Source organism: Nyctereutes procyonoides, unplaced genomic scaffold, assembly GCF_905146905.1.
Source record: "Nyctereutes procyonoides isolate TBG_1078 unplaced genomic scaffold, NYPRO_anot_genome, whole genome shotgun sequence".
Lineage (NCBI taxonomy): Eukaryota > Metazoa > Chordata > Mammalia > Carnivora > Canidae > Nyctereutes > Nyctereutes procyonoides.
The window spans coordinates 19,892,647-19,912,349 of record NW_026575030.1 but is presented as its reverse complement, the minus strand read 5'-3'; the positions used below and the strand labels follow the sequence as shown (position 1 = coordinate 19,912,349).

General features: G+C 36.4%; 1 protein-coding gene across 1 annotated transcript in view; it reads left to right on the top strand.

Moving 5' to 3' along the window:
* PIGX (phosphatidylinositol glycan anchor biosynthesis class X) overlaps positions 1–16,128 on the top strand; it is a 35,765-nt gene extending 19,637 nt beyond the window's left edge. Inside the window, exons 4-7 of the mRNA XM_055316559.1 lie at positions 219–360; positions 8,954–9,167; positions 10,928–11,028; positions 13,646–16,128. Of these exons, the coding sequence (XP_055172534.1) occupies positions 219–360; positions 8,954–9,167; positions 10,928–11,028; positions 13,646–13,789 (601 nt within the window). The 3' untranslated portion in view covers positions 13,790–16,128. The remainder of the gene's footprint in view (positions 1–218; positions 361–8,953; positions 9,168–10,927; positions 11,029–13,645) is intronic.
* Positions 16,129–19,703: the final 3,575 nt, after the last annotated feature.

Genomic DNA, 19,703 nt, shown 5'->3' with positions numbered 1-19,703 from the left:
GGGTCTCCAGGATCACACCCCGGGCTGCAGGCGGCGCTAAACCGCTGCGCCACCGGGGCTGCCCTCATTTGGCTTTATAACATTTTGCAAAATAGATTTTGAATTTGAAATACCATGTTTGCACTAATTTGGATGTAATGTTATGTTGTGTCTTTTAATAATTGAATGAAAAAAATAATTGAATGAAAAAATATATTTTAAACATACTTGTCTTACAGAGACCTTTTAATAAAAGTGAAATTTGGAGAGAGCATTGAGGACTTACAGACCTGCCGACTCTTAATTAAACAGTACATCCCGACAGGACTTCTTGTGGATCCATATGAATTGGCTTCATTACAAGAGAGCAACATAACAGAGGTACAACTATTAGAGGATTTTTTTTTTTTTTTGAGAGAGAAATTATTTTAAGAATGCTATAATTTGGATTAAGGAAAAATAATAGGACAACATTTTACTGTTTATTAATTTTGTTAAAGTGTATAAAGTAACTTTTTTTAGGTAGGATGGCTGTTATTCTTTAAAAAGTGAGTGATATGTGTCAGACTTGTTAGTAATAAGCTGACTAAACTGAGCTAGTTAAATACTTTTTGTTAGAATGGTTCCTAGTTTTGTGACTAAGAAAATTATATGTCTTTGAGAAGATTTATGATTAATAAATACTGTTTCAGCAGCATTTAACAGTATTGTTAGAGTGACATATACACTAATATCTATATAATTTGGCTGTGGGAAGAAAGGAGGCTGATATTTATCGGATATCTGTATACCAAATATCTTTTTTTTTTTAAATGAAGCAAGATAAGATTAAGCCTTAGAGAAAGATTAGGTCCCATACCCTTTGCATAGATCAATCTTCATAACAACCCTAGAAGTATTACTTCTCCATTTTATAGATAAGGAAACTGAGGCACAGAGAGGCCAGATAACTTATCCAGGATCACATAGGTAAATGGAAGAGCCAAGAGATAAATCTAGTTTTGTCTAATTGTAAAGTTGTTGCTCTTCCCAGAAATGAATTTTATCCCTTAGTTATAGGGTTCTTTGCCTTTTGGCAAGAATCACTTTGGGCCACTTTGTGTGCAGATTATGTCTTCCTGGGAGAGCTTACTTCAGCAGGTCTAGATTGGACCCAAAAGTCTGTTTTTAACAACTCAGATGATTCCTATTAAATTTTGGGAAACATCATCTTTGTTCATAAGATTATCACCTATATATAAATATAAAAGAGACAAAATACACTTGGAGTCATTTATGATATCAGTTTATTTCTAATTGTGGTTTAGGTCAATTTCTTCACCTGTTTTAATTAGTTACTTATAAGTTTCTTCCTGTGTTCATTTTTTTTGCACATATATAGCAGTTTACATAAATATGTTCACATATGGCAGTCCCAGTACATGTACACATGTGGAAAGACCTCATTGGTTTTTTCCTCATATGTTTCTTTCCTTCACTGAGTCATAAATTCTGAATGAGGCTTTTAAAATTTCAAATAATAGGTTTTATTTATTTATTTATTTTTATATTTATTTATTTATTCATTTATTTATTTATTTATTTATTTATTTTATTTATGATAGGCACACAGTGAGAGAGAGAGGCAGAGACATAGGCAGAGGGAGAAGCAGGCTCCATGCACCGGGAGCCCGATGTGGGATTCGATCCCGGGTCCCCAGGATCGCGCCCTGGGCCAAAGGCAGGCGCCAAACCGCTGCGCCACCCTGGGATCCCAAATAATAGGTTTTAAATTTAAATGCGGTTCTTGCCTTGTATGACATGGATTGGAATTATATTTAAACTTATTTTAATAAAATTGCCTACCATGTTTTAAGAAAATGGAATTTTGGGACGCCTAGGTGCCTCAGCAGTTGAACGTCTGCCTTCAGCTCAGGGCGTGATCCCGAAGTTCCAGGATGGAGTCCTACATCGGGCTCCTTGCAGGGAGCCTGCTTTTCCCTTTGCCTATGTCTCTGCCTCTCTCTCTGTGTCTCTCAGGAATAAATAAATAAAATATTTTTTGTTTTATAAATTCAAATATATATTTAATAAAAGGAATTTTTTGGCATAGGAGTACCCAAAAAGAGATCACATGCCTACTCTTTTGGTAGGATGAGATTGAGGTATGTACAGATTAATTGTAACAAGAAAACTGGGCAGGCAAAGGATGCCACTCTGGATTGATTGACAAGCTTTTATCTATTTCCTAATTTTCTAATCATAATTATAAGCCTCTTAAGTGAATTAACTTTTTTCATTTCAAATTGATGTCTCATTTGTGATACACAGATAATTGGAATTTGATTTCTTGATATTTGAGGTGCTATTTCTGTCTAGCTGAGTTGAGACCGTGGTCTAATTCTTTGTGCAGAGAAACTTTGTCTCAACAAGTGGTATTAAATGATGGGTATGACTGGATAGAAGGAAATTTATATGTAGGGAATGATTGGTACTTATAATTTACATTGAGATCTTGAATATTCCATGAGATAAAATTTTTGACTACAGCAAATAGATCACTGGATTCAAATTAAAGGAGTGATGGTAGCAATAAAATGTTTCGTAAGGAGTTTGTGATGGTTTGTGAGCAATTTGTAAATAAAGACAAGCCTTAAACAGAGGTACCATGAGTAAGGTACTTCAAATGAATCTCCTTGCATTTTTAGGTAGGGCTATTTGATATTTGTATTCAAAATCTGTCACGTTCTTTGAAAACAGCATAATATTAGATTGAAGCATATGAAATTGGTGTTCTATAAGTCAAAATGGAAATACTATGTTTTTGAAATCCTGTTTTACTCAATTAAAATAGGTAGTATTAGGACTTATACCCTGACCAAGTTGGAAGACAGGGACCAGATTTACTATCCCATTTGTAACAACCAAGAAATAGACAAAATATATGAAATAATGGAAAAAAAATAATTGAATATCAGGCAGTGAGGGCAGTGATATCTGGAATAAATGGGAAATAAATAAGGTGAGCTCTATGACTGTCTCAGCTTATTGCTTTGGAGAGTTTTCAGGCTGTAGTACAGGGAACAGGAACCCAAGCAGAGCTTGGTGACCTTCCTGAGTTGAGAAGTTGAAGGTGAAATTCTGGGGAGACCAAGGCCACTAGAATTCACAAGGCAGTGTAGTAAAGAAAAGAAAATTGTACAGAGATAACTCCAGAGATCCATAAAAGGTTCCCCTCAGGTACATAGTCGAGTATTGATTAGTGCATGTATGTGAGGAAAGTACTTGTTGCTGGGGAAAAAAAAACATATGAAAAAATTAGAGGTTGGGCAGCCAAGGTGGCTCAGTGGTTTAGCGCCGCCTTTAGCCCAGGGTGAGATCCTGGAGACCTGGGATTGAGTCCCATGTCAGACTCCCTGCTTGGAGCCTGCTTCTCCCTCTGCCACTGCCTCTGCCTCTCTCTCTCTCTCTCTCTCTCTCTCTCTCTCTCTCTCTCTCTCTTTCTCTGTCAAATAATAAAATCTTTAAAAAAAAAAATAGAATTAGAGGTTACAGTGTCTGACACCCTCACATGGGGCCGGTGGTAGTGTCTGTTCCCGGCAGCCATGCTAAGAAAAGCCTCATAATTCTTTGGGCATTAGGTAAACAGAAGAACTTTTACTCAGTAGTGAATGGTACTGGCCCTAGACTGAAGATCATGGCAGTCCTGTTTGATAAATCTTAAAAGCACGATCTTCAAAAAATCAAGCTGTTTGCAAGTATAAATTTACTGCATACAAGCAAAGATCAAGAATACTTATAGGAGGGATCCCTGGGTGGTGCAGTGGTTTGGCGCCTGCCTTTGGCCCAGGGCGCGATCCTGGAGACCCGGGATCGAATCCCACATCAGGCTTCCGGTGCATGGAGCCTGCTTCTCCCTCTGCCTATGTCTCTGCCTCTCTCTCTCTCTCTGTGTGTGACTATCATAAATAAATTAAAAAAAAAAAAGAATACTTATAGGAATGTAGAAATATCCAGTCCCCAACAAGATCAAGATCACACTTTCTTGATTGTAATAAAAAATTAGATGCAAAGATGGGGGAAAATGTGGCCTGTAAAAAGGAGATAAATGAACCAATCAAAACCAATCCAGAACTGACCCAGATGTTCAGACAAGCCATGAAAACAGTTATTATAACTGTATTCCATATGTTCAAAAAATTAAGTATAGATGTGGAAGGAAGATAAAGGATACCATTAAACTTGTGAAGTTTAAGACTATAGTATATGAGATAGAAAATATTCTGGATAAAATTAATGGCATCTCAAACATTGTAGAAGAAAAGATTAATAGACTTGAAGACACAGGAATAGAAAGTACAAAAAAAATAGTAACATAAAAAGTGAATGAAGTAATAGTTGTGGGACAACTTCAAGTGGCCTACTACACCTGTGATTGAACACTCTTGAAGAGAAATCTCTACCCCTATGTTCCTTGCAGCATTATTCACAATAGACAAACTATGGAAGCAACCTAAGTGTCCATCAACAGATAAGTGGATAAGAAAATATGTATGTGAATATATACAATGGGACGTTATTCACCTATAAAAAAGAAGAAAATCCTGCCATTTGCTATAATACACATGAACCTTGCACTGGTGGTTTTGGCATATATTTAGGAAATCTACTGGCATCCAGACATTGTCCAGATTACCTTCGATTGTCAGAGTATGATGTCCAAAAATGTTTTTCTGTTACTTTATTTATTTATTTGTTTATTTTAGTTTAGTTAGAGCACGTGTGCAGATGAGTGGGTGTGGAAGGCAGAGGGAGAGAGGAGAATCTTTTTTTTTTTTTAATTTTTTTTTTTGTTGTTTATGATAGTCACAGAGAGAGAGAGAGAGAGAGAGAGAGAGAGGGGCAGAGACACAGGCAGAGGGAGAAGCAGGCTCCATGCACCGGGAGCCCAACCTGGGATTCGATCCCGGGTCTCCAGGATCGCGCCCTGGGCCAAAGGCAGGCGCCAAACCGCTGCGCCACCCAGGGATCCCGGAGAGAGGAGAATCTTAAGCGGCTCCACACCTAGTGCAGAGCCCACCACAAGGGTTTATATCAACACCCTGAGATCAAGACCTGAGCTAAATCAAGAGTAGGATATTTAAGGGAGACATCCTGGTGTCCCTTTTTCTGTTGTTTTAAATCTAAATGACATACACACCAGCTGTCTGAGTTTTTTTTTTTTGTTTTTTTTTTTTTAATTTTTTTAATTTTTATTTATTTATGATAGTCACACAGTGAGAGAGAGAGGCAGAGACATAGGCAGAGGGAGAAGCAGGTTCCATGCACCGGGAACCCGACGTGGGATTCGATCCCGGGTCTCCAGGATCGCGCCCCGGGCCAAAGGCAGGCGCCAAACCGCTGCGCCACCCAGGGATCCCCTGTCTGAGTTTTTGATCACATATCAATGATGTACGGACTTGTACAATTTTTCCCTTTTCCTGTTGTAGCTAGGTTTTAAGAAACTCATAGTCAAAACTCAAATAGTTTGTGGATTAGCTTGTGCTGGTTCTTAATTGATCTTTGTTTAAAATGGATTTGAGTCTTTGTTGAAGTTCATGTAAAAAAATGATTCTCATTCTAAAAAATGAGATACGAGTCACATACATGAAATTCACCCTTATGAAATGTACAATTTAGTAGGTGTTTTGTTTTTTTTAGAGATGGGGGAGGGGAGGGACAGAGGGAGAGAATCTTTTTTTTTTTTAATTTTTGTTTTTGTTTTTTTTTAAGATTTTATTTATTCATGAGAGACACAGAACAAGAGAGAAAGAGAGAGAGAGAGAGAGGTAGAGACACAGGCAGAGGGAGAAGCAGGCTCCATGCAGGGAGCCTGACCTGGGACTCGATCCCGGTTCTCCAGGATCACACCCTGGACCGAAGGTGGCGCTAAACCACTGAGACACCCAGGCTGCCCGAGGAAGAGAATCTTAAGCACCCTGTTCCATACCCAGTACAGAGCCAACTCGGGCTCACGACTCTGAGATCATGATCTGAGCCAAAATCAAGAGTCAGACACTTAACCAACTGAGCCACCCAGGTGCCCCTAATGTAGTTGTTTTCAGTATATTCATAAAATTGTACAACAATCATTTGTTGTATTATGTATATGTATATGTTGTATTATGTATAATGATTCTAAAATCATTAATTTTAGAATATTTTTAGTACTTGCAAAGAAACCCATATAGGGCTGATTTTTGAGGTTTAGATGCCCAGTGTATTTGAACCATCACCAAATAATTCATTGACCAGCAGAGCCCTCTCTGAAGGCCAAATTACTATTTCTGTCTGCCTAATTTTCATTATATCCCGGTTTCCTTTTTTTTTTTTTTAAATTTTATTTATTCATTTATTTATGAAAGACACAGATAGAGAGGCAGAGACACAGGCAGAGGGAGAAGCAGGCCCCATCCAGGGAGCCCGATGTGGAACTCGATCCCGGGTCCCCAGGACCACACACCTTGGGTTGAAGGTGGTGCTAAACCGCTAAGCCACTGGGGCTGCCCTAAAGTCTTAATTTTTAGACTCAGCAGTCTAGCGCCGTCTTCAGCCCGGGGAGTGATCCTGGAGACCTGGGATCGAGTCCCACGTCAGGCTCCCTGCATAGAGCCTGCTTCTCCCTATGTCTCTGTCTCTGTCTCCCTCTCCCTCTCTCTCTCTCTGTGTCTTTCATGAATAAGTAAATAAAATATTTTTTAAAAAGTATATATATTTACCTTCTATATATAGATAAATATCTCACAGAAATAAGACTGCTAAAAAACTTAAAAAAAAGGACTGCTAAAAAGCTAATGCAATTTTTGGCTAAAGAAGGATATTACTACTGTGTTCCTTGAGTGTTTCCAAATGTAACTAATATGATAAATGATTTGGAAACTATGTCATAAGAAACCAAGAGACAGGGATGAGCACTGGGTGTTACACTATATATTGGCAAATCGAACTCCAATAATATAAATATAAAAAATATACAAAAAATATATATATATACAAAAACAAAAACCCCAAGAGAACCAGGACTATTTCTCTAAGGGCAAGAAAATTTAGTGGAGATGTTTGAGCGTCTCTTAGTGAAAGAAGGAACAGACTTATTGTAGATACTGTAAATAAGGACAGTTGTGAATATTGTAGGCCAGAGTATTAGATTTCTACTTATAAAAAAGGAATAGGAGAATGCCTGGGTGGTGCATTTGGTTGAGCCTTTGACTCTTGGGTCCACTTAGGTTATAATCTCCAGGATGTGGGATTATGCCCTGCAATGGGCTCCATATTCAGCACCAGGAATGTTTGGTACTTTATTCCTTTCCCTCTGCCCCTCCCCCACCATTCTTTTCTTTCTCTCAGATAAATAAATCTTAAAAAAAGGAAAAAGGAATAACCTTTTAACAGTAGATAAAATGATACGACTCAAAGTAATAACCTCCCTCTTAGTCATTGACAGTGTTCTAGAGTGACTGGATCCTTAAACAATGCCCTCATTGGGACAGTGGTTTAATTTGATCACCTTTAAAGTTTATTATGACTCATAAGGTTATATAACTCCTTGGCCTTTGCCAATGAATTTTTTATGGCCCTTGCCAATGAATATTTTTATTCCTTTGATTAATAGAGAAGGAAAAACATGTGAAAAAATACACCACTTGGTATCACAGGAGAATTGAAATGTTTGGCATTATGGGAAGAAGTTAATTCTTATTTTTTCTTGGAGATATGTCAGGTTTCACATAGAGAATCTAGAGACAGATTGTGTATGTATACCTCTGTACACACACACGTACACACACTCATAGATGATATAGTGCCTGTATATGTGTGTGTAAATACATATAAGTGTGCATGTGTCTATGTGTGTTTATACATAAATATGTGTGAATGATATATAAATATATATACACACATTATAATTTAGGACTAATTTCTGCTGTATATGCATTTTTTACTTTTAGTGTAGAATACCCATTTTTTAAAAAAGATTTTTTTATTCATTTGAGAGAGAGCATGCATGAACAAAAGCAAGCAGCAGGGAGGGACAGAGGGAGAAGGAGAAGCAGACTCCCTGTTGAGCAAGGAGCCCAACAAAGGGCTCAGTCCCAGGACTTTGGGATCATGACTTTGAGCCAAAAGCAGTTAGTTACTTAACCAACTGAGCTACCCAGGTGCCCGTAGAATACCTTTTTTAAAATGGTCTTTACCATATTAATTTTGCAAAGAACCATTTACTATTTTTCTATAAACTTTTTATAGCTAATAGAGGAAGAGTGCTGACCTTTGCTTTGACTTCCTGACCACAGTGCTCTGTCTTACTCACTGCCATCTCTGAAGAACAGGAAATTACCAGAATGATACCAATCATTGCAAACTAATACTAGGTTAACTGTTTTTGTCATAGTTTTCATATTTATTAAATAATGCTCTATATTCACAGAATTTCTCTTTTCATAGTACCTGTTTTGTTACCTAAACAAAAGTTGATAAGAATATTACAAATACATAATTTTTATTATGGAGAAATTTCATACTCTCAAGTACAATTTTCTCAGTTTACTTTTAGTAAACAAACTTTTATTTATTTTTTTTTTAATTTTTATTTATTTATGATAGTCACAGAGAGAGAGAGAGAGAGAGAGAGGCAGAGACATAGGCAGAGGGAGAAGCAGGCTCTATGCACCGGGAGCCCGATGTGGGATTCGATCCCGGGTCTCCAGGATCGCGCCCTGGGCCAAAGGCAGGCACCAAACTGCTGCGCCACCCAGGGATCCCAGTAAACACACTTTTAATAAACACAGATCACATCTTGTGTTTTCTATTTAAAATTGAGGGTAGAATGAAACAAATTATTTGTAAGGATAGTCAATTTGACATTTCTGTTCATTTGTATAGCAGTCTTCTTTTACTTATTAATCTTCCCAATTCATTTCTTCTTCTGGATTAATATCTCTTTTCTTTTTGACAGGCTGTGATGGTTTCGGAAGATTTTAATATAGAAGCTCCCAATTATTTGTCCAAGGAATCTGAAGTTCTAATTTACGCCAGACAAGATTCACAGTGCATTGACTGTTTCCAAGCTTTTTTGCCTGTGCACTACCGCTATCATCGGCCACATAGTAAAGATGGAGAAACCTTTATTGTGGTCAATAACCCTGATTTATTGATGTATTGTGACCAAGGTGAGGGTTGCAAGTCTTTTCTGAGAGTTGAAAATAAAAATATAGGTATGGTGGCAAGTCTGAAGTCCAGGACAGGGATGACAAATGCAAGTTTCTTTTTTCTTTCTTTTTTTAACTTTTTGATTGTAAAATAAACCATAGATAAAGAAAAAACTTCACATATAGTTTGGTAAATTATTATAAGGTAAATACCCTTGTAACTCCCACCCAGGTAAAGAAATAAAACGTTGCCATTCACCCTAGCTGCAGTTCTGTGTGTCCTGTCTAAATCATAACCTCTTCCTTTTCTTTAAGACTAACCCACATCCTGACTTTTAATCACTTATTTCTGTTTCTTTATACTTTTTTCACCCAAGTGGGCATTCTTAGTAAAGCTTTGTCTTCCCCATTTAAAGAAGTGTATTTCCATTGTTTGTTAATTTATAGGTTTCCTCCTCTTACCCTTTGTTTTTTTAAATTCACCTGTCTAGAAACCTGGGTCATTTGACCTATCTAGTTTCTCATAGTTGGAGTTTTGGTGATTGTACTTGTGCTGTTCATCTATATTTCCTGGAAATTGGCTGCTGGCTCCAAAGGTGTGATCGGATTCAGCTTTGATCTTTTTAACAAAACTAGGTGGTGCTGTGTTCTTTTATGACCACCATACAATGGTGTGTTTCTTTTTTTTTGACCATTGATCCTCTGCCCCTGTGCTGCTTCCTGTCTTCATGCTGAATTGCAGGACTTGCAGCTGATGATGTTTTTGTCTCCACTTGCATAGATTTTTGTGTTTGAGGGGATACTTTAACACCTAATTTGGTTATAAATGTTGGCCATGAGTTTTTGATTTCGGGTGTAATTGTTCTGTTTTTCTGTGTGCATTTGAGTAAATTAAAAAAAAACAACAACTATGCTTCCCCATTTTCACTCCTCCTAGAATCAAGACTTTAAGAAGCCCCTTTCAGATTTCGGTTCTTTGTATCTCAAAATTTGGGTTGATTAGAATATTTACAAATCAGTAGCATTAAAGACTGGGAGATAGGAAGTTTTTAATCTTACTTTGCTGTCATCATACATTTCATGATGAAAAAATATAAAATGTTCAATTTTGTTAGATTCGTTCATCCAACCTAGTTTTCTTTCTTTTAATTACTCTAAATAAAGTTTGAGAAAGTGCCTTCTTGGGACGCCTGGGTGTCTCAGCAGATTGAGCATCTGCCTTCCGCTCAGGGTGTGATCCCTGGGGTCCTGGGATCAAGTTCTACATCAGGCTCCCTGCATGGAGCCTGCTTCTCCCTCTGCCTATGTCCTGGCCTCTCTCTGTGTCTCATGAATAAATAAATAAAATCTTTTAAAAAAAAGTGTCCTCTCTTGAGAGAGCCTCTGGGGTTCTGATATTGTTTATTTGTTTTGGTCTGAATGTTCTTTATATGGGTCTGTTTAGTCTGGAAATTTTTTATTTGTGTGCTTAGGACATGTTCATTTTTCTGAATATATGTTAAACTTTAAAAAAAGTTTAAGTTAACATTTTTAAAAAGTAGCTCCTACTAAATGGGATTTGTTAAGAAATCATGCTTAACTTCTGCACAATCTTGGTAGTTTGTAATTTCTTAGGCATCCACTTATAACAGGCTGCTGAAATAAAACAGCATGTGATGGATGGATTCAGGTCACGTACATTGTGTAGCAAAGTGATTACTTATATCTCAACACGAAAGACTCACCCAGCATCTAGTCCAGATACAGGTTTTCTGATATGATGATCTACCACTTTTTCTCAGAATTGCCAATTTTGAAATGCTGGGCTCAGTCACAAGTAGCAGCTCCTTGTACTTTGAAGAATAAGGATATCTGCCAGTGGAACAATATGAAATATAAATCTGTAAGTTAATATTTTATGTTGTTTTTCGATCATACTGCATTATTTAAAACTCATAATGTTTCTTCCACATTTAAGGGATTAGCATTTTATATTCTACCTTTGAAAGTTGTGTTCTATTTGTTTTTAATGTTGTTCCTTTGCTACTAATGGCAACAGTGATTCCTCATTTCTAGAGAATCATAGAGTCATTTAATTTGGGGACTGGAGCTTTTCATGCCTCATTGGTCTAGAGCCTTAGTATAGCTAATACGCTTTTTAAAGGGGTGGCAATGAAAAACACTGGTTTGTCCAGGTTTTACATTATCTAGAAAAATGTTTCGATGGTTGATGTCAAATAAATTACTGCCTATGTTTTCTTCCAGGAGTTTGATGGTTTCATGTCTCACATTTAGGTCTTTAATCCATTTTGGGTTAATTTTTATGTGTAGTATAAGAAAGTGGTCAATTTCATTCTTGGTTCTACTTCATTAATACAGCTTTATTTAGAACTATTTATTAATTTTAAAACAAAATAAATTAGTTGACTTCATTATATTGAACAGAACAAGTGAGAAAAGGAAAATAAAGACTCCCAAGTAGTAGTAATACAACTGTGATAAAGTTTCTACATAGTTGTATTGCTATTTATATATCTAAATTTTTTTAAAATTTATTTATTTATGATAGTCACAGAGAGAGAGAGAGGAAGAGACATAGGCAGAGGGAGAAGCAGGCTCCATGCACCGGGAGCCCGATATGGGATTCGATCCCGGGTCTCCAGGATCGCGCCCTGGGCCAAAGGCAGGCGCCAAACCGCTGCACCACCCAGGGATCCCCGCTATTTATATATCTAAATCCAGGTTGTGGCCTGCCATTTTTATACTTTTGATCTCTAGCCCTGTTTTCAGTTAATAAATTAGGTAAGTATTCTTACTTCATTAACAGTGGCTTTGTCTAAGGAGTGTACAGTTTTCTATTTACCTTCTTTAGTTAACATGGTTGTCTTTGCTCTCTTCAGAGTGGCAAATCTTATACAGCCATCTCTTTTCTTTCTCTCCTTTATCTGTCCTTTCCTTCCTCTTTTTTGAGCTGCATTTTAACTGATAGTTTTAATGTCTGTTTCTCTTTGTCCCTAATTCTAAGGCCTCCTTTCTTTGATTGAATAGCATAATTAGTGTCATAATTTTTACAATTTACTTTTATAAGGAATCAAATTGAGTCTGCAACAAAAGTAAAATACATTTAAAATGTTAATGAAACCAGACAGCCTGTCAGATAAACATAAAGCAGATTTGCTCATACGTGCTATTGGGGATATAATATTTTTCTTGGCGTTGTTTTGAAGTCTGTCTACCAGCTAGCCTAGAAAACAAGTACTTAAGCTAAAGGCTCACTACAAACCACTGCTATTTTGCAGTGGGGAACTCTGAGAAATGACAGTTGGTATGACGTATGACTGTGCTAATATCTTTTGCAATGTAAAGTTGTTTTTGAGTAGATTTCCATTACCAAATGGAACCCAAATCTTTATACTTCTGGAGATTAACATGTGATTTTCTTATTTGAGTGAAGAGTATAATTAGTATTTACGATTTATTAATATACTGGTAGTGTGCATTATGACAAAATAAGTAATTACCTTATTAAAACATTCTGAATTCATTTGTCTTTCTAGACTATGTAACTTGAAATAAGAGGTCATAATTAAGCCCTTTGAAGTATGTGTGTGTGTTAACATTTCTTGTTTATATATATAAACCAGAAAACTACGTGACCATTACTAAAGTAGTGATCTACACTAAGGCTTGTTGGTTTAAGACACTATTTTTTTGAAAGATGAATTTCAGGTTTTGTTACAGATTATGTTGATAAAATTTGTTTTGGATGTAAAATTATACTCCAGATATTTAAAAAAGGAACCAAAAATAAAAGCATTTCTAAGTTACCTAAATTTTAATGTTTTTAAAAACCTATTTTAAACCATAAAATTTTCTAGAGTTTCTAATTGACCCCTTTATTTTCAAAACCAAGGGAAAATAGAGACTAAGTTGAACATAGGAGAACTTGTATTGCTGGGCAGGCCGACAACAACTTTGATGTTTTAACAGTAAAAGACACATTCAGTTCTGTAATTTGTGAATAACAAACTTCTAAAAGCTATTTTGGAGAGAGAAACAGCAAAACAGGAGTGAATGGATGGATACCTTAGCTTTGTTATTGTTTTAATGTTCTTCCTTTAGAGCTTTAACTGAGAGAGAACTCTGTATTCTAATATGAAATATAGTAAAAGGAAGTAAATGTTCATATTGATTACAGAGGTGACAATGGGAGATAGCCAGCATCTGGTAGAAAGTAAAAAAAAAAAAAAAAAAAAAAAGTCTAAACTAATGAGAATTAAAGGATTATTGTGGGAATTAAGTCTGATTGTTACATTAAATGAAATATTGAATCTAAAAGAATAAAAAAAAATCTAAAAGAATCACTCAATAATGTTACATGTGGTGTAGCCTTGGGTCTGGTGTAGCATTGGGTGAAAGATAGTAAAAGAAAAAAATTAAAAATCAAAGAAATAGTGGTCTCACCTCAGGGCATGCATTTTAAATGTCTCTAACATCTCTCTCTCTCTCTTTTTCTCTAGGTATTTAAGAATGTGACTCTACAGGTTCCGGTGGGACTGACTATACATACCTCTTTAGTATGTTCTGTGACTCTGCTTATTACCATCCTGTGTTCTACTTTGATCCTTTTGGCTGTTTTCAAATATGGCCATTTTTCCCTATAAGTTTTATGGAGTTAAATGCTTTCCATAAATCTTTTTTTTTTTTTAACTTTCCATAAATCTAAATAAGACCTGTTTACTTGTGATTAGAAGTGTTCTTTTAGATTTATGTCATTATTTTTGTCTTTTTCTATGGCTAAAATTCTGTCTCCTAGAGGAAATTTTGGACCGATTTTAAACCAATTCCAAAAGTTAGTCCTCTATGTTAGAGACCTTTGATAATCTTCAAGCAAGTGCCAATAGAGGAAACTTAATTTTGTTAAATATTTATTTTGTGAGAAGTGATTTTATCTTAATTTCGGTTACGAAAATGAGTATGTATTAGAGACAAGTTACTCTCATTTTATGAATAGACACATTTTAATTTCAACTAAAAATTGAGAAAATCATTATAAATAAATAAAATATTTTGGATGAATCAGTTTATTTAAACATTAATTGTATGAGAATATTAAAGTTACTCATCCAGAGTGTAAAGAAAGTAAAGTAGAAAAGCTAAGAAATTATTGGGGCAGCCCTGGTGGCGCAGTGGTTTAGCGCCACCGCCTGCAGCCCAGGGCGTGATCCTGGAGACCCTGGTATCGAGTCCCTCATTAGGCTCCCTGCATGGTGCCTGCTTCTGCCTCTGCCTGTGTCTCTGCCTCTCTCTCTAGCTGTGTCTCTATGAATAAATAAATAAAAATCTTTTAAAAAAAAAAAGAAAAGCTAAGAAATTATTAATATCAAGTTTGGTTATTCCTTTTTTTTTTAATTTTATTTATTCATGAGAGACAGAGAGGGAGAGAGAGAGAGAGAGAGGCAGAGACACAGGTAGAGGGAAAAGCAGGCTCCATGCAGGGAGCCCGATGTAGGACTGGATCCTGGCCTCTGGGATCACGGTCTGAATCAAAGGCAGACGCTTAACCGCTAAGCTACTCAGATGTCCCTCTCCTTTTGTATTTTATTATACTCTTTTGAATATATGAATTGGCAAAGGGCTAGATGAAACCAAGTACGAAGAGTTTTGATTTAATACTGAATTTGCCAGGAAGACCATTGAGATTGTCATTTTAGAAGATGTTTTATTAAGTTGTACATTTACAAAAAATATCTTTTTTGTATCTTTTGTTCCATGCCAAATGTGGGGCTTAAACTCATGACCCTGAGATCAGGAGTCCTATGCTCTACCAATTGAGACAGCCAGAGGCCCCTCTTTTTTGTATCTTCAGTGATTTTTTTTTTTAAACAAAAGCTCTTGTTCTACTATTTTTTTTTGGGGGGGGGGGCGGAAACTAGGGGGAAAATTGCCCTTAGCTAATTAAAAAATAAAAAGACAAGAGACACTTGGCTGGCTGAGTCAATGGAGTGTGTGACGCTTGATCTTGGGATTGTGAGTTCGAGCCCCACACTGGGTGTAGAAATTACTAAAAATAAAATCTTGAGGGCAGTCCCCGTGGCGCAGCGGTTTGGCGCCGCCTGGAGCCCGGAGTGTGATCCTGGAGACCCCGGATCGAGTCCCATGTCGGGCTCCCTGCATGGAGCCTGCTTCTCCCTCTGCCTGTGTCTCTGCCTCTCTGTGTCTGTGAATAAATAAATAAAATCTTAAAAAAATAAAAATAAAAATAAAATCTTGAAAAAAATAAAAAGGCAAGCATGTCCTGCTTATTTAGAGCAAAGCATGTTCTAAAATAGAAGTCATTAACCAGGGCATATTGGCAATGTTTGTTTCATAGAGTAATAGAATGATACAGATTTATATATGGTAGCACTGCTTAATTTTCTAAAACATTCTGGTATTTTTATGAGAATAAATCATTTATAATTTGACATGTATGACTTGACTAGTCATAACAGTTCATTTTGAAGGTGTGTTTAAGAAGTTAAAAATTGAAAAAGGCAATCAAATGCCATAAAACAAATATTAGAGATGACTAAAATTTCAAGCCCAGTCTAATTTTATACTTGTTTAATATCTTCTTATAAGAAAGAATTCTATGGGGTTTTTTTTTTACAAGCATTTCTTTCACAATGGGATTAATATTAGTGGCACTGAAATGAAATTATATGTCAGTTACAATTCAATAACATCATGGGACGCCTGGATGGAGGTTGAGCGGCTGCCTTGGGCTCAGGGCTTGAACCTGGAGTTCTGGGATCTAGTTCAACGTCTGGTTCCTGCAGGGAGCCTGCTTCTCTCTCTGCCTCTGTCTCTGCCTGTCTGCATGTCTCTCATGAATAAATAAATAAATCTTTAAAAAAGTAATAAAATTCAGTAACATCAATAGGCAGCATATTAAAGTATGAATAGATGGGAACATGGTACCTCCTAAGAGTATATTGTGGGGAGAGGGCAGAGTATATATATATATGTATATATATATTTTTCTTTTGCATATTGGAACTAAGTTTCATCAGTATTTAAACAAGTTTTCAAGTTAATACTTGAGATGGTGGCTTGGAACATGATTCAGCCATTTACTCATTTATACAGGTATTCAGAAGTGTAATAAAAATGTGAAAAGTGAATGAAGAGTACTAATAAGTGGTTGCAGATGACATCACTTGTTTTTTGACATCACATTTGATAGAACATTTCTGGTTTTGAACTCTATTATTATCTTCTTTGGCTACTTAAAAAATGAGTAAGCACTTTATTTTTTTTTTAAGTAAGCTCTGTGCCCAATGTGAGCTTGAACTCATGACCCCAACATCAAGAGTTGCCTGCTCTACCAACTGAGCCAGCCAGGCACCCCTAAGCACTGTATTTTTAATTTTTAAAAAAGATTTTATTTATGTATTTGAGAGAGCACGTGTGCATGAGTGAGGGGGAGGGGTAGAGGGAGAAGAAGCAGGCTCCCCCGTTTGAGCAGGGAGCCCAACCCAAGGCTTAAGTCCAGAACCCCAGGATCATGAACTGAGCTGAAGGCAGACACTTTATGAATGAGCCACCCAGGCACCCCAAGCACTGTGTTTTTAAAATCAGTTTTGTAATTCTGTGTATGGCTTTTTTGTTTATTTATAATTAAATTTTTTTTTTTTGCTTTTTTTTTTAAAGCCAAGAAAATGGATACTGTCTTCTTGGTCATTTTGTTCCAGTATTTGTTGAATTTTTATGGTGTATTTTCTTAAAGTATTAGGTTTTTTTTTTTTTTTATAAACATAACAGAGACATAGGTTACCTCAATTAAGGGTGATGTTGGAGCAGTGTGTGTGTGTGTGTGTGTGTGTGTGTGTGTGTGTGTATCTAAGCCATTATACCAGGAATTTAGATTATTTAGTTAGCTCTTATGGAATATGGTACATATATAGCTTGGGATTTGGAAGGATCTATTGTGGCTCTAATGATTTCAGAATAGAATGAATTTAAGGACTCTCTATATGAGATACTCTGTTTCAAGTACTCATCTGTATTTTGATAATTGGTGCTTAAAATTTGGAGATAAATTTGGGTGAAGTGACCAACACCTATCTCCATTATCTCCATACTTACAAAATATGCTACTGGCAGGTAGTTAAATACAGGGTTTGGTAGGCTGTGAGACACTGAGATAATATGGATTAGGTATGCTCTTCAGGATTGTCCTAATCAGTGATAGGATGGGTAGGTTTAGCTATTTATCTGATTTCTTACATCTCAGACCTTAATTCTGGACTCAGTCTCCTCCTGAAGTAATATCTTTTTAATGAGTTCCTTTAGTAGGTCTCTTTTTTAATCTTGGTACTTTGAAATCATTTTCCATTGTCAGCTGGCACCCATTGTTGCAGTTAAGAAATCTTTGGAAATCTGTTGTTTCTTTGTAGGGTATATCTTTTCTTTCTAGTTGCGTTATCTATGGTATTTTGCAGTTTCACATTATTGTGTTTGAAAAGATTACTTTTACTTATCCTGGTTGAGCTTCACTTTGCTTCCTGAATCTGAAGGTTCTTTATTCAATTCTGGAAAATTCATGGCTATCATCTTATCATATACTGTCTCTTGTTTTCTCTCTTTTCTGTGTTTTTGCTAGGTATATGGTAGACCTTCACAATCTAACCCCATGTCTCTTGATCTTTCTTTCATGTTTCTTTTCTCTCTGGGCTGCTCTCAGTAATTTCTTTACATATGTCATCAAGTTTACTAATTCTCTCTTCAATGTGTGTTTAACTCAAACATTGGCTTTGGTTGCAATGATTAAATTCTTTGTAAAAGTTCTACTTGGTTACTTCTGAAAGCTGCGTGGTCATTTTTTAAAAGCAGTATCTTGTTTCTTACTCCTGTATTTTGTTTAATCATTTAATCAACCTATTTTATATTCTATAGCTGATAATTCCATTATCTAAAGTTCACAAACTTCATTAATTTGGTTGTGATTTGTATTGATTCATTCATGGTGACTTATTTCCTCAGGTATACTATAATTACATTTTGAGTGCTTATATTTAGATTTTGAAATCCTGTTTGCTTTTGGAAATCCTTTTAGTCCTGGGTTGAGTGAACCTGTGCAGGGAGGATTTGTATTTGTTTCCTCCAGGCCACCAAGTACTACCAGCCTAAGACCACTTTCTTGCCTTGAGGTTTCCTGGACAGTGTAGGTACTATAAATTTGAACCTTAAAACCCATGTGGGTGAAAGCTTGTGGTTATGAATTCTAAAGGGACATTGTTTCCCTCTCCATGCCAAGTCTAGACTAAAACAGACTAATGTTTGGTTGTCTCCCTGGGCTAGTACAGGGGATTTTTCTTTATCCCCCGTCTAGGAGGGCATAGCCCTATGGGTTTCCCAGCCTTGAATAGGCCCAAGGCCTTGTCTTCCGTGCAGCCAGTAAAATCACAGAAATTTCTAAGATAGGTACATACCCTCAGCACAACCATAGCTTCATTATCCTGCTTACCACTCAGGTTTCATGCTGCCTCTTTGGGTTGAGTGTGAAATTTGGAAGACTATCAGAGGTTGGTCTCTTTTCTTTTCTTTTCTTTTCTTTTCTTTTCTTTTCTTTTCTTTTCTTTTCTTTTCTTTTCTTTCTTTTCTTTTCTTTTCTTTTCTTTTCTTTTCTTTTCTTCCTTCCTCCTTTCCTTTCCTTTCCTTTCCTTTCCTTTCCTTTCCTTTCCTTTCCTTTCCCTTTCTCTTTGTTCTCTTCTTTCTCTGTCTCTTTCTTTCTTGAGAGCTTATAGTTATGAATTTGAAAGGATGTTCTATTTTATCCAGTATTTCAGTGTGTTTAGTAATGGGACTGCTTTTCAGGTTATCTAATTAATAATGTGCCATATTAGTCTTTGATTCCTTTCTCTCTGCATCAACTGGGTTTTTATTCTACATCTATAGATAAGCACAATCTAGCTACCTTTCTCCATGTCCACTATCTCCTTAGTATCAGTCATGACTACTGCCTTTCTAGTTCATTTCCCTTCTATTCTTGCATCTGTATACTACATTTTCCACCAAGCAATCTATTGATCTTAAAGTATAAGGAATAACTTCACTTTCCTGCTTGAAACGCTGTAATAGTCCAAACTTGTTAGCATGGCATTCAAGATCCTCCTTGAACTGAATCTTGTCTACTCTAGTGTTTTTTTCACAGTACACTACTCTTGCACCGAGCTCAAGCTGCACAGTTCGTCTTAACTGATCATAGCAAGCAAGCCCTTTTCTTCTTCCTTCTGTCTGTAATGCTATCTCCTAGGAGTGTCTCCTGTCTCTCTCCTGTTCTCATCTTAAATGTTGCCTCCCGGGGATCCCTGGGTGGCGCAGCAGTTTAGCGAGTGCCTTTGGCCCAGGGCGCGATCCTGGAGACCATGGATCGAATCCCACGTCAGGCTCCCGGTGCATGGAGCCTGCTTCTCCCTCTGCCTGTGTCTCTGCCTCTCTCTCTCTCTCTCTCTCTCTCTCTGTGTGACTATCATAAATAAATAAATAAATAAATAAATAAATAAATAAATAAATAAAATTAAAAAAAAATTT